At 37.5% G+C, this 15,014-nt stretch overlaps 3 protein-coding genes across 3 annotated transcripts; 2 read left to right on the plus strand and 1 right to left on the minus strand.

Moving 5' to 3' along the window:
- The first annotated feature begins 1,032 nt into the window (after nt 1–1,032).
- LOC116286666 (uncharacterized) lies at nt 1,033–2,579 on the plus strand. Its single transcript, XM_031693233.2, has one exon. The coding sequence runs from the start codon at nt 1,149–1,151 to the stop codon at nt 2,250–2,252; it is 1,104 nt and encodes a 367-aa protein (XP_031549093.1). The 5' UTR covers nt 1,033–1,148; the 3' UTR covers nt 2,253–2,579.
- Nucleotides 2,580–5,397: 2,818 nt separating this feature from the next.
- LOC116286662 (uncharacterized) lies at nt 5,398–7,146 on the plus strand. Its single transcript, XM_031693229.2, has one exon. The coding sequence runs from the start codon at nt 5,496–5,498 to the stop codon at nt 6,150–6,152; it is 657 nt and encodes a 218-aa protein (XP_031549089.2). The 5' UTR covers nt 5,398–5,495; the 3' UTR covers nt 6,153–7,146.
- Nucleotides 7,147–8,882: 1,736 nt separating this feature from the next.
- LOC116286675 (uncharacterized) lies at nt 8,883–14,716 on the minus strand. Its single transcript, XM_031693242.2, has 4 exons — nt 13,817–14,716; nt 12,647–12,885; nt 11,772–12,069; nt 8,883–11,207 (listed from the first exon to the last, which is right to left on the minus strand). Exons 1-4 carry the CDS (start codon nt 14,705–14,707, stop codon nt 10,986–10,988), a joined length of 1,650 nt encoding a protein of 549 aa, XP_031549102.2. The 5' UTR covers nt 14,708–14,716; the 3' UTR covers nt 8,883–10,985.
- Between the last annotated feature and the right edge of the window lie 298 nt (nt 14,717–15,014).

Raw genomic sequence — 15,014 nt, forward strand, 5'->3', positions numbered from 1 at the left:
TGTGTTTTAGTTCCTTCTAGTTTCATCTTCTTTGCTTTGATCCGTACGCTGGTGACACGAATGGGAAACGTTTGCGCATGCGTGCACTTCAGCACGTTTTGTAAGAGTTTGAGTGAGAAAATAAATGTTTGTTTTCTCCAAGTATACATAAAAATTTGGCGAGTATACTTTTGTCAGACCAAGATACTGTATTAACAAACATAATATGTATTTTCGCATTTTGTGAAGTTCAATTTACCAGGCATGTTTGAAAGTCAAATTTACATATGTTTTGAGTAATTTGCATACGGATTCAGGGCATGCGCAGACGTTTTTCACTCGTGTCTGCGCCGGTTATTCCTTCCTTCCTCTTCTCTTCCGTTTCTCTCTTTTTTCTTCAATGCGGTTTGTCCTGGAAAACTGAAAACAATTTATTAACAAAAAGTCTGATAACTAAACAGTTTAGTACGTTTTGTTTGTCTGAGTCGGTTAGGTATAGTATGTGCATGGCATCATCATGTAGCTGCTGACAGGATTCCACATACATATCAAAGATTCGATTCAAGTCATGAGTCGTTTCAGTTAACAGGCTATTTTTACAGTTATTATATTAGTTTTAAAATCTACATCTCCCTAGCCTCGTAGTTGCGTCAAAATGAACCCTCACAGATTGAAAGAGATCTTAGATCAACTCATTATTTTATAGAAAATGAAATTGATGGCAATATATATATTGAACTGAACAGAGAAAACAATTTCTAAAGTCATTCAATAGACAGTAAAATTCTAAAATCATCTCGTTTACGGCACAAATATTAAGCGTCAGTTGACAAGCAAAAAAATTCTTCGGAATTAATGAAAAGAACTAGTAGAGATAAATAAGACTCGTGTTTGACTAAAAAAATGCAAAAGATAAAATAAAATGCAATTGGGGGGAAGAAAAAACACTTAATCTATCTTTTCACTTAGCTATTTTAGGCAACCAGGTTAAAGCGAAATAGCGCTACTCCGACTAAATATAGGCGACACGTTCGAATATGGCATGCGGTCGAAGCAATCGCTAAGAACTTCCTTTAGCTTTAGAGCACGAGGGCTTTGCTTTGAGTTTAGTATCAAGAAGCGAAGATCAAAAGTCGCATGCAATTCCGTTTGATTGGCGTGAAGCAACCATGGAAATCTCCCTCAACGTCATTATATGGTTGATGATTTTGCTAAACACAAACCTCCCTATTTCTGGGTGCCGTTTTGGTTGTGATTCTGGCCAGGCGTGTTGTGGCTATCGATGCGTCGATGCTTCTGACTGTAGTGGACAATCCTGCGTTAGGGCTTCTGATTGCTCCATAGGCCAAAGCTGTTGCAACGAAAAGTGTTTGAATATTGGCTCGTTTTGTGCTGAACAGTCATGCTTATCTGACCTAGATTGCCCAGCTGGACACGCTTGCTGTAGAGAAAAGTGTGTACGCGGTTCGGACTGCAAAGGTCTGTTTTGCAACAGATATAGTGATTGCTCAAAAGGCCAGCTTTGTTGCAACAAGAAGTGTTCAACCGTTTCCTACTGTGATGAGAAGTTCCAGTCTTGTATAATTAACGACGACTGCTTTGCAGAACAAGTTTGCTGCCATGATAAATGTGTGAACGGTTCTGATTGCAGAGCACAGTCTTGTGAATATGATTCTGATTGCTCTTCAGAACAGTCTTGCTGCAACCATAAGTGTGTGGATGATTCTGATTGCAGAGGAAAGTCTTGTCATACTAAATTTGATTGTTCCACAGGACAAGCTTGCTGTAATGATACGTGTATCTATGGTTCTAGCTGCATAGGAAGGTCTTGTGATACTGACTTAGACTGTTCTGAAGAAAATTCAGAAGCTTGCTGCAATAACAAGTGTGTACCATTTTCGGACTATGAAGGATCATATTGCGACACTCACTTAGATTGTGCTTTAAGACAAGCTTGCTGCAACCACATGTGCGTCCATGGTTCTGTGAATGACTGCGCAGAACAGTTTTGTGCTGCTGACTACGATTGCCCTAAAGGAAAAGATTGCTGCAACCATAAGGGCGTCGATGGTTTCAAGTGCAATACAACAACTTCAAAAATGATGACTTCTCTACTGATTATACTCCTTACAGCATTTACATGCATTATTTGTGTTGTCGCAGTAATATATTTGTACAACAGAAAACGAAAGAGGCTGGCAAAGGCAGCGGACAGTGAAAGAGATGAAACTCCTTTGGTCGACACCGACCATACGGCAGAACAATCGGTTTAAAGTGCAAATGAACCCTTCAACAATACTTTCAGTACTGATTCTACATGAAGTGAATAGTTGAATCGTAAAATATTTCTTGATTTGAGTGATGCGTCTCTAAGTTATGAAGGTTTATTTGAGCTTGAGGTGAATAATTGTTTCAGTATAAATACACAGGTGATTCTTTCAAAAAAATACGAAAGAAGAAGTTAATGTCGTTTTATTCATTTATTTATTTATCTTTTTTCTTTTTACTTTTTAAAGTTTTATTGTAAAGTACTTTATAACGATAAAAGGGATTCTCGTGCAATGCCAAGCAGAATAAACAATAAACATATATTTTAGATAGTGGTATTTTAACTTGTTACTTGTCATGGTGAATTTATTAAGAGCTAAAACATCGATCGTGACCTGTGCATAGTCAATGTATTTTTGATTTGTTTCTACAGGCAAAATTCACCCTCATCATTCCCAAAAACGTCTTTTGACTTACTGTCTTTTGACTTACTGTAACTTACTTTCACAACAAGCCGTTGAAATGTCCGAGTTCGCAAAAAATCGAAAACCGTAGTAACTAACAGTCCATTCTCGTACCCAAGGCTTTCTCAGCTTTCTATAATGAAAAATCGATTTTTTGAAAGGTCTGGGCATGAGAATGCTAACAGTCAGAATAATTTCAACGTATTTTGTTATTTTTTCTAAGCAATTGTCTTGACACTGAAAAGGGAAACAACAGCAAAGCAAGCGAAACAACGTTACCTCAAACAAAGAGAGTAAACGATTTTTTAGGTCATAGAAATAAAATTAAAAGGATAAATAAATAAATAATAATAAGGCTAGTTAAGGATCGTGTATTCAATTTTTAAATGATAGGGATAGGACCGTAGAAAGCAAGGAAGATTACCATGTTTTGACACAGGAAAACCATGATACAGTATAAATTTCTTACCATCGAAAAATCTGTCACCAGCTAGGCCAACGCGAAAGGAAGAAAAAATAATCACTATGTTTATTTTCGAAAAAGAAAAAGAAATTAAGTTGCAGCAGAGCAAAGGAGGTCTTAATTTTGTAATATAAGAATTTTCTTATTAATGCTAATTCTGAACAAATTAAAATATCATGAATTAAGCTGCAGCGCAAAGGTCATTCGGTATGTATAGGAAATACCAACCGCACTCGTGGTAAAAAGCCACTTTCACCAAATGCGAAGGCATTTCATGACCTACCCCCCCCCCCCCCCCCCCCGCCTCTGACTCGACCATTTCTCTTAATTACATACTTTGACAAGCAATGGGGACTCCCTATATTTATCTGAGAGGCAACGGAAATTCTACATTTTGACGTTTTGACATTTTGACATATATTTACTTCGCAATTGTCCGCGAATGTTCTTAGCATTGGAAACTTCCTACGTATATCTGAGAGACAACGGAAATTCTAAGGTCCTTTACTGAAGCAGGTGTACCTCGATACGATACGCCAGATCAATCATGGCAGTGAGAACTCTCTTGGTATTGGCATTGATTATGGTAAGCGTATGTCGCAGTCATGATAAGTGTTTGGATAGTTCTGACTGCGAAGACCATTCATGTAAGAGTAATTCAGATTGCTCCGCTTTGGGTAGGGTGTGCTGCGATAATAAGTGCTCAGATGGCCAAAAATGTGTTGGACAGTCATGTATTGTCGACTCAGATTGCTTCCAAAATCAACACTGCTGTGAACATAAATGTTCCGGCGATGCCATATGTGGTATCAAAAACTTCACATTGGTTATAGCTCTTGTTGTATTTGGCCTTGCCGCCTTCATAATCATGATCTTGATCGTGATCATAATTATTGTCAAGATATTGTGCAGTACTGATCGTGAATGACAAACTCAAACCAACTTTATATGATCTTATATCTACGTGGGACCAGATTCACCAAGGCATGCAATATCCGCGTGTATAACAACTTTACAGCAACAATTTTATGGAGCCATAGGGCAACCTAATGCATGGGCGTATAGTCATACAGGAGTGTCTGTAGATGACAAATGAGCTAGTCAGGCTTATGTAAAGAGCCATAAAATGTAAAAAATGCTAGTGTGGCAGACGGACTTTCTCATACAGTGGATCAGTTCTTTGGAATTATCTCTCCCTCCCTTCTAAATCTTACAAGCTTTCCATCAAATCTTTCCTTTTCTAACTCTTTCTAAATTCACAGCTAGAACTTGATTCCTTTATTATATTTCAAACGTCAATTTTGATTTGATCAATTGTAATTTTCAATTTCATATATCTATTTCAGTATGATGTAGTTGAATCGTATATTGTAATCATTAATTTAACTTTCATGTTGTAAGCCAAATTGGAAACCATGCAGTTATTAATTAATTTTGTACTGAATTTTTCTACTCAATTAAAATAGCTCACTATTTAAAAACATTTTTTATATTTTAAAATTAAATTAAAAACACTATAACAGGAACAATCGTTTTGACTCGTAAATAAGAACCTGTAAATGTTAAGAACGAGGGAAAATATATAGTGGTTTCTCGTGCATATATGCCACTAGAGAACCTGGGGGAAAAACCCTCCTGACAAAATAGTTGTGAGTTCATGAGATTTTTTTTTTTTTTTTTTTTTTTTTTTGTTTGTGATGTATCGTGTTCTCTACTCATAGAGAACTTGGTTGTTTACGGAGGTGTATCATAGTACGTTGCAGAGGCGGATCAAGGAGAGGAGTACAGGGGGTGCGCACCCCTCAATGGTTCCACTTTGTGCCCCTACTTCGAAGATAATCAATACTGTTTTTTCCCTTTGATTCTAATTGGTGCACCCCTCCCTGGGTTAACTTTGTGCGCAGCACCCCTCCCTGAACACAATTCTGGATCCGCCCCTGTTAATGTCATAAGCTCTGTTAAATAATTAATAAATTAAAAATGACACAGGTATCCCAAAGTGTCATTTTTTCCCAATCAGCTTTTGAAAGGTTATATCCTAACATATAACAATCTCAGCAACTGGGATTAACTAGAACCTAACCGGCATCGTTTGCATGTTTATTACACCAGTCTCCTACACGGTCTTTTGGGTTTGCGAATAAAGATTCAAGGTCACGCGATATTGTTAAATGCTTAAAATAAATAGATTACGTCATCCCATATGTCATTTCCGTACACGATTGCAGAGCGAAACTGGGAAGGAGCTCGCAAGTATAGATTTACATGCAAGAATCGCAATTAATATTTGCAAGACTCATTACGAAAGAGATCGATCGACCATGGGATTGAGAATTCTTCTGCTTTATACCCTCTTCTCAGTAAACTATTTCTGCACTTCAGCGATGTTCTGTGGTTGTGATTACGACCAAGTTTGCTGTAACGGCTTATGTCTTTACGGCTCAAACTGCTTAGGAAATTACTGCTATTCGGATTCCGATTGCTCTTTCGGCGAAGTCTGTTGTGGTAGTTCTTGTTCAGATAGCTGTAGCGACAACGTGGGCGTTATAATTGGAGCTGTTTTTAGTATTATATTTGGCATATTCTTGTTCTGTGTGATCGTCATTTGTTGTCGCCGAAGGCAAACAGTCCGAACAGTGCAACGTCCTATACTTGGGCAAAGAGTGATCGCCCGAACTACGACCACCACGACAACACGGAATTACAGACGAGTACCCAACTATCCTCATCAAGGACCTTATCAAGGACAACAGCCCTATGGCTACCAGCAAGGATACGTACGACCACCGCCGCAATATCCTGGATATGGAGCTACAAACCCAATTGCAGGGGCCTACCAAAGCGGAAGTAATGCTCCGCCACCAATGTCTGTCGCTCAACCTCCCCCTTATGAAGAAGTTCCTGCGGTAGTAGCGATGGGGAACGGATGTACAGATCAGAAAAACAATTATCCACAAGCCTCTGCACCTTCTATGTAGAAAAACGTCAGAACATCAAACAAAGAAGGGAGAAACACTTGTATATACTGTGTATATTGCGTTTTTGATGCTGTAATTTGAGACATATTTGACGTCATGAATGAAATTAAACACAGATTTTTCACTGAAAAGATCCATGAAATGGAAGCCAGAGCTTCATGTTAACATTAGAACAATCATTAAGATTTTTTTCATTTCATCAATTTTATAAATTTGATTTATATGTGTATGTAAATTATCCATTTTTTGAATAGGAGTAGCTAATATTCCCATTTCGAGTTTATTCGCCATTGCTCTGTCTTAGCCTCGATTATGTGCTGACGGGTTTGTTCTTTGTTTTGATTAAGGTACACTGCATAGTAAGGAATGTAAATGCTATGGATCAATAGAAGTTGATTAAATTGCAACAGATTTTGGTTGAATAGATAATACTATAAGGCACAATCAAGACTAAAAGGCTGACCAAAGAGGACTCGAAACTGGGTATTAAGGTACAAGCTTTGATATAATATAAGAAAAAATATGACAAAAGGCATAATCACATACATGTGTCCACCCACTTTCTGCAATGTGGCTGGTTGAGACAAGAGCTAGGATATGATCTTTGTGGTTGAAAAAATTTGTACAACATTATTGCCTTGATGTAATATATAGAGTATGAGTGGCCATGTTGTATCTGATATACGAACTCGAGGCGTAGCCGAGAGTTTGTATATTGGATACAACACGGACACGAATACTATAGATTACTTATCAAATGTCTAGGTTAGTTCCTTTGTGTTTCCATAAAATTTTCAAGATAAAAGTGAATCTGGCCAAGAAATTCCATCTTAAAGTTTATGCAAATGAACAGGATTCTGTATCTGATTTACAGAACTCTACACGGTCGTGATTTCTGTTGTGTTTTCCTCATTAATTATTAATGAGTTTAATAATGAAATATACGATGTTCAATTTTCTATTAAAGTCGTAAAGTATTTTACTATAGATTATATCAGTATCTTGTTATTTGTTGCTGGTTTTGAAGGAGGGCATGTATCAGCTGAATCTTTATTTACGTTTTTTCCTCATTATAAAAAAAAATTCAAGCTACAAGCAAACTGACTCCAGAAATCGAAAGAGAATGTCATATTTAGTAACTACTGAAAAGCACACACAACCATACATTTCTTTGTATTTATAGTGTTTTCAAACATTTTGCTCCCAAAATATTGAACATGTTACTCTCAAAATTTCAGTAGTTACTAAACAAAACATTCTTTTTCGATTTCTGGAGTCGGTTTGCTCGTAGCTTGAAAAAATATATATGCTAATGAGGAAAAAACGTAAATAAATATCGGCCTGTAGTAAAAGAGAGGCGATCAAAAGTGTCCTTGTGCCCTACCGGCCCAATATCCTCCTCAGTGACTTGTGAACCGAAACATACTCTATATGGTCATTCTTTCAACTTGTCATCATCTTCATGTGCTAATGATCAATGTTGATCATACATTGTAGTAGAGGAGGTTCAAACTAATACCCCCAAATGGCAGTTCTGTTTTTCCATGGTCTTCCTCTTAGCCTAGCTGTGTACAAACACTTCCCACCCCTTCCCCTATGGGAGCTTCCTCCCCATGGCTTCTCCCACCACCCAGTATAATTTTCAAAGAGCAGGAATTTACTGACCACTAATTGCTTTTCAAGGCGCGGGAATGAAAATCGAGAACCTTAATTTCAAGATTTTCAGGGAGTGAGAGCGTTCCTACAAGCAAACCGTAAGTTCCGCGATCGCCTGGACGGCTTAAAAGGTGGCTGGACCCCTCACGCTTGACCGCTACCTTCCACTTTTGGAACGCTGGTGCATAAACGTGTTTGATCCGATTGCAAATCTTTTTTGCACATAAGTCACATAAAGATTGAATTAATGTTTGATACAATTTTTAGTGAGATCGGACGTCATAACATGTGATTATGATGAAATATTTGTTTTCGTTTAGAAAATAATTTTAGCCTTGCAGAGCGTTCAACACTAAAATGCTTCGTACCACATAATTATATACTAGATGCCTCCATTTGTAGGGATTTTTGAAAAAAAGTGGATTTTTTTCCAAAAGTGGAAGGTAGCGGTCAAGCGTGAGGGGGTCCAGCCACCTTAAACGTACGCACTCACGCTGCTGTTAGCACGTCACAGTGTAATCACGCGGTTACGCTCTAACATTACAGCTTCCGTGTTTTCAAAACGAAAGTGACTCCATGATTTTTGACGAACCAAGCATGGCTTTTAAATTTTTTCTTTTCCTTGGAGCCTGCCTTATAGGAACTGGATGCGTTTTGGCTGATGATGACCGGTGCAGTTATAGTTCTGCGTGTAAACTGAATCATGTCTGCTGCAATTATCAATGTGTGTATGGCACAGACTGCGCTGGAAGAACGTGTAGTGTTCCCTCAATGTCAGACCAATGTTCAGGGATGTTGTGTTGTGATGATGGGTATTGCCAGTACATGTGTGATGATAATACCATTCCTATGATAATCGGGATCGTTGTAGGTGTGTGCTTCTTCATCTTCATACTTAGCATCATCATATACTGCCTTTGTCGAAGACGATATTACAGTCCAAGAGGAGGCTACATCATAACGCCTTCCCAAGGACAGATTTATACGACTACTACCGCGGCTCATTTTACCCAGGTACCGAATTATACCACAGAACAAGCTTACAGTCAACAGTGCTATGGACAGGCAAATCCTCAGTACGGCTACGGAGCAATCTGAACAACCCTTTAAAAAAATGCCTAGATAGTAAGGGATAGTATCAAGCTGATTCTACTACTAGTAAGGGACCGATCATCAACCATCGCAATGCTTCAAACATCTTTATTTATATCTTAGAGACTTTTATATACACAATATATAACATTGTTATAAATATTGTGTATATGTCTGGAAAAGTTTGAGCAAGATTAAGATCACTATTAAATATTTAGAACAGATATCTATAAATAGATAAATATAATTTAGCATTAGTTTATGGAAAAATTGCTAGTCAGAATGCAGCTCAATATTTGGAGGACATAACAATAGGTTTCCAATTCTCATGAGATTGAAATTCTTTTTTGGCCTCCAAATTGAGCTGCTTTGACTTACAACTTAAAAAGCGGAATTAGATTATTATTATTATACTTAACATAATGATTGAGCTCAAGGAACGAGTTTAGAGTAATTTATAAATAATTGAGTGCAGATTTTGGCAAATATTTTCAAAAGCCATGTGTTAGCAAAGTTTGTGCACTGTTTTCCATATCGGATTATGCACATTTTTATCAGTGGGAATTTCATTGTCTATCAGGGTACACACTGTAGCCTCTCAATCAAGTATACATAAAGTATATAAACAAAGAAATCATACTTAAGAGAAAAGCAGTTGATTTGAACAGGAAAAAACTACACCTAATGACTTTCTCTAAAGTCAATGTGCACCAGCACGAATCTCTAGCACAAAGCATAATGGAAAACCGAGTACTACACAAATAAGAACAAGGCAATTGATAAAAACAACAAGAAAGAAAAAAAAAAATACTCTATTATTTTCATCTGTTGAAATACTTACAGTTTCATAGAAAATGTTGAAGGAAAAATTATCAGAGGGAGTTTTAGAGGAGCTGAAAAACCTTAAGTACTGTAGAGATTCGTGCTCATTGACTATCATTAGTATCTAGTTAAATTTGCCATGAATTCATAAATACTTGCAATTATAAAAAGAATCACCTTATAAAGTGTTGGAATGTTGCAACAAAGCTAAAACTTGGCAGCTGTTTTATCATACATGTAACTCTGTTTAACAGAAAATAAAGAATTTAGTTTAAACTAAGTAAAGGTTTTGACCTGTATTTCAGATACATTAATTAAAATTTCATGTATTTGCTCTTAATATTGAAGTATGTATAGATAAGTAAAGAACAGGTGCATGTTACGTCATTGCCGCCATCTTGGTTGAGGTAACAAAGCATTCCTCATTAGCTTCTCTTGTTAGATCAACCAACATGGCGGTTGTTTCATTGTTGTTCATATCTCGAGGGATTTTGAGTCACATGGTTGCACACACTATATTGTCAGCATCTCTTAAAATTTTCTTGAAAATTTTGCAACGAACACAGCCCTTGGCATTTGGGTTTTTTGTGAAAATTATGAAAATGGGTAAAAAAGTTTGTCAAAACCTAAACATCCCCTCACCCTGCTAATTCATAATCAGTTTATAAAAATGAGATTCGGCCAGAAATATGTACAATAGTTACTTACTAGTTCAGGGTTAAAAATAATGGCTTGTCAGTCGCTGACCATAATGATCAGGCAAATTAATCTTAGCTCATTCATACCTCATTTCAGACTCAATATTACTGGTCAAAATAAACGGCAAGGTAAGGATCTTACTGGACAGGTTCCAATACTGGTCAGACATTGTCTGGTGACTGCCTGTTATTTTAGCCTTGTAGCTAGTTATACAATGGTTTCGAGTCACTGTCAAAGCATGGAATATCCCATGGGACACCTGACATGTGTTTTCTAGTATACACTTGAGCTTTTAGGAGAGACTGTGTTTACTAAGAAAATACAAATCACAGAAATGGAATGTTCCACGGTGTGCCACGTGAATTAGAAAGCATCGCATAACTGTTTTGTCCCACACCATTTAAAATAACTAGAAAATTAGTAAAGAAATTTTTAAAAACACAGCAATGGGAAGAAATGGTGGAAGACTGCCTAATATACAAACAGCCTTCTCTCATGATCTTGATTGCCAGTATTTTCAATGGTGAGAGGTGGTGAAGGGGAGGAATTAGTACGAAGAATCCTTTAATATTCATCATCAGAAGAAAACAGCTGTTTTCCAGATATCTTATCCTTCTTCATAGCAGCAGTATATCTTGCTGTATTCTGCTTGAGAGATTTCACCAAATCTTCCAGGGTTGAAGGGCTTGGCATATTCATAAAGCTTGAACTGTTAGGGCTAAATTGCCCACTTCTTCGTGGGCGCAAGTTGTAGGAATGTGATGGAGTCAAGCTGGAGCGTGACGTCTGGATAGGAACAGACACAAACAGGATAATAAAGTTACAACTGAAATGTTATTATTCAAAGAAAATTGAACTAAGGGGCGGACCATTAGATTTTTGAGTGGGGGGTGGGGGGAAGGGGGGGTGGAAACCAAAACAAAATTTTAAGCATAGCTTTAAAAAGTGAAAAAAAAAGTGCATAAGAAAAGTGCCAGAAAAAAAACAAATTATGGCCAAAAAAATTCCTGCACAGCCATGGGGCTGAAAAATTCCTGCACAAAATAAATTGCCCAACCCCCTCCCCCCCCCCCCCCCAAATCTAATGGTCTGTCCCTAAAAGCTTCATTTTGGAGGGTTTGAAACACTTGAAAGTTCTGAAAATAATAACCTGAACAAAATAAATCACACTGTTTTGAAAACAGTGGATGATGCCACGGGTCGCCGGTCACAGCATGCATCTAATTAACGTATTTCCATTTCCACTTCAGCTTCTATGTTCTAATTTTCTGAACCCGACAACAATTCTTCAATTGAATGTATACATATCTTAATGAAACCATTTATCAAAAAATAGAAAAATATGCTGACCTGGGACCTAGATCCTGATTGCCTTGGTGTAGAAACCTGTTGTCCAGATTTCCTGCGACTCTTGGTTGGAGTTGAGGTTTCATTTTCAATGCCCTGCTTGACCATGAAGCTGCCATTACTAAAACTCAAGTCTGCAATACTCTCTGAATAAAGGCTTTCATAATCAGAAGATGAGGATGATTCATCATCATTTTCTTGCTGTACATATGTTTCATCATAGCCATCTTCTACTTCCACTATGTCTCCACTATCTGGGTAGTCTGTCGCTTTTTGTGTATTACGATGCTGGGATCCAGCCCTATAAATTAATATACATACGTACACATTAAGGTCCTGTTACATGTTGCAAGTTGTGTGAAAAAGTATTCCGAGAAAATTTTTGCTTGGGTGTTACACAGTGTGCACAATATTTTTGTGAAACCACTATCGTCAGTTATGTTGACGTTGCCTGCTTGCTGGGAATGTTGCCAGCTCTGATTGGATTGTTCACCAGAGCAATTTCTTCCTGAAACTTGTTTGCAACACAAGTTTCGGTTGCATGTGTAGAAAGCAGTTCTAGCTTCAGTGAAATCATGATGAAAGTTTCACAAAGTCAAGGGTGGCACATAGTGCAATTTGTCCTAAAACTTGCTTCATTCGTTGCACACAAGATTCAATTGATAACTGGACCATCTCACTATCAAATGCATTCCAATCTTGAGTGGTAATTTTTTTTCCATGGGAAAATGGCTGTCAAGTTGGGGGAATATTTATTACTTGAGATGGGAATGCACGTCTCTGCCTGTGGTAAATTTGATTGGCAGTAGTCAAAACGCCAAACAGTTGCTTAGGCTGCAGAAACATGAAACAGGCTGTAAATAAAACCTGTGACTCACCAAGACTTTGAAGCAGTTAATGCTGTCATGGGTACTGAAGTACCTTCTGTTATTGATTTAATATTTGAGTCCATAGATTGAAGATATTTGAGGTCCCGGATTTGTTTTTGAATTTCTAGTAACATATTGTGGTTGATTTTGTTGAAGTCTTTGTATTTGTAAGCCACCCATAGAAGACCAACTGATGCAGTTAAAAAAAAAATCTTTCGACACATCCATAAACGAAGATGAACAACTTCCTGAAAGAGAAAATGACAGTAAGATTTTAAAGTCCAATTTGTATATGTAACTGGACAGCTTGAGAAAATATATTACCTTAGTCATGGGCTTATTATTTATAACAGGACTGGGAGAGAAATACCAAACAACCCAGAGAAAACCCTTAAATCAACTGCAAGGCCCAACAAACTTTCCTCACAAATGATCTTGAGTAGAGCAATTGAACTCGAGACCCAATTATAAAAAGCGAAAGACAATTATTATTGCCTTGCACTAGATACCCTTCATTATACTGTAAAGGTGAATTTTGTTACAGGATGACCAAATGGATGAAAAGAAATAGAATGGTCGATTTAAGGAGAATATATGTAGAGTATGTCATGGTAATGAAGGAGTACTTATAGAATACCCCACCAAAGCAGACTGCTATCCTTTCTAGTCATTTGGCTACACATGATAACCCTAATTCAACCTAAGTTCTCACTCTGAAATATGAGTAACCCTAACCCTAACCCTAACCTTTAGCCCTCTAGCACTGTACAGAGTGTAGGCTAACCATGTAGGCTGCAGCCTTTCAAAAATCATGCACTATCGATGCGCGGTAATAATTCTAGAGTTGTACCATAATGACTACTGAAACTTATTAGAGCAGTTTTTGTAAGACTGTGAATAGCTCAGTAGCATGTGCATGGCCTTGCCTTGACTGTGATGTTTTCTAGAATATCGATTGGCTGATTTTTTTCTTATCAGTGTGATTGGTCTCGCAGTACTGCCATGACCTTAGCTTGGCTGTATCCGTGCCGTGTTAATATAGGTTTTTGGGAATTTGACTGGATGGAGGAAGTTTTTGGACTGGAGCATGCCTTGCTGTGTCACTACCACCTTCATGCTGCAAACTTTTCACTCATACAAAAACTGCTCTAAAATGTGCTATACAGTTGATAATACTACCGTATCCATAGAATCTCCATCCCCAATACTCCTTGAGGTGATAATGCGCTCAACACCAATCAGAGCAACTAATCCAATAAACAATGCAAGTCTAGCATTAGCAGTTCTTGGACTGCTGGTGAAGAAATAACACACACAAATAGCTACAAAATGAAATGCTAGAGATTGCAAAGTGATGAACTCCCCCAAAATCATGGCTTGTAGCTGTTTAATGCTTTCTACACTTTTAAAGATCCCATCAAAAGTGTCTGTAAAAATTGCCCGCTGTTCATTTGCCTTAGTTTTCATCTCATCAAACGCCTGCCTTGCCTCTGAGGTGGACGACTTCAAAGTCATTGATAACTTTTGCTCATGAACAATGATTCGTTTTTGATTTTGTAAAGATTGATTCTGATGCTTCAGGACCAGCAACTGATTCTTTATAGAGTTCTCAAGTTGTCCAGCGACTTCTTCAGATGTTTGTGAAAGTTTAGAAACCGTGTCCTCTGTTCGTTCTTGCCATGCTTGACTTTGCAAGTAAAAGCAGATATTCGTTGTGTGTGTAAAAAAAGTTGTGTACGCATTAAAAGCCAAATCATCCATACCACTTGTACACTCCTCTATGCTCTTATCTCTAGAGCAGTTGTAAGTTCTCTTTCCTGATTTTTTAAAGTGACAGTTCGTAAAAGCAACAGCTAAGTAGCTCTGTTCGATATCTGTCAGCTTCTTGCATCCAACTTCAAGATTTTCAATCGCCTTTTTCCAGCAGTCGCTATGTCTTGCCCTCGTTTGGAAATCCTCAAGCGACTTTTCTCCTGCTTTGTATCTGTCCTCTGAAGGTATCTCAAATGCTGAAGCTATAAGGAAAACGGAAATCATAAGAATAATAACGAATCTATTTGTAGCGAACATCTTGTCACGTCTGTTCGACGTTTTGCGCCGTTTGATATTTGAATTTATTTGTATCCGACTGTCTTACGATGACTTTACGATTATACTACGACTTACTACGACTTTATACAAAAATTCTGTGACACTCATTTTTCATTGCTAAAAATTTAATCATCTTTAAAATATATTTTTATGTAAGTTTGGAAGATCATTTTTTTAATATTAATTCAAATTAACAAAAAAAAAAAAGGCAAAAAGATAAGAGGCCGAAGGGGAGCCGAGAGACGCAGTCACGCATTGCATGACGGTCAGTAGTTACAGACGCTTT

The sequence above is a fragment of the Actinia tenebrosa genome, unplaced genomic scaffold (assembly GCF_029948245.1).
Source record: "Actinia tenebrosa isolate PJP-AT-01 unplaced genomic scaffold, QUT_ActTen_1.0 PGA_scaffold6__47_contigs__length_16458017, whole genome shotgun sequence".
NCBI classification, from domain to species: Eukaryota; Metazoa; Cnidaria; class Anthozoa; order Actiniaria; family Actiniidae; genus Actinia; species Actinia tenebrosa.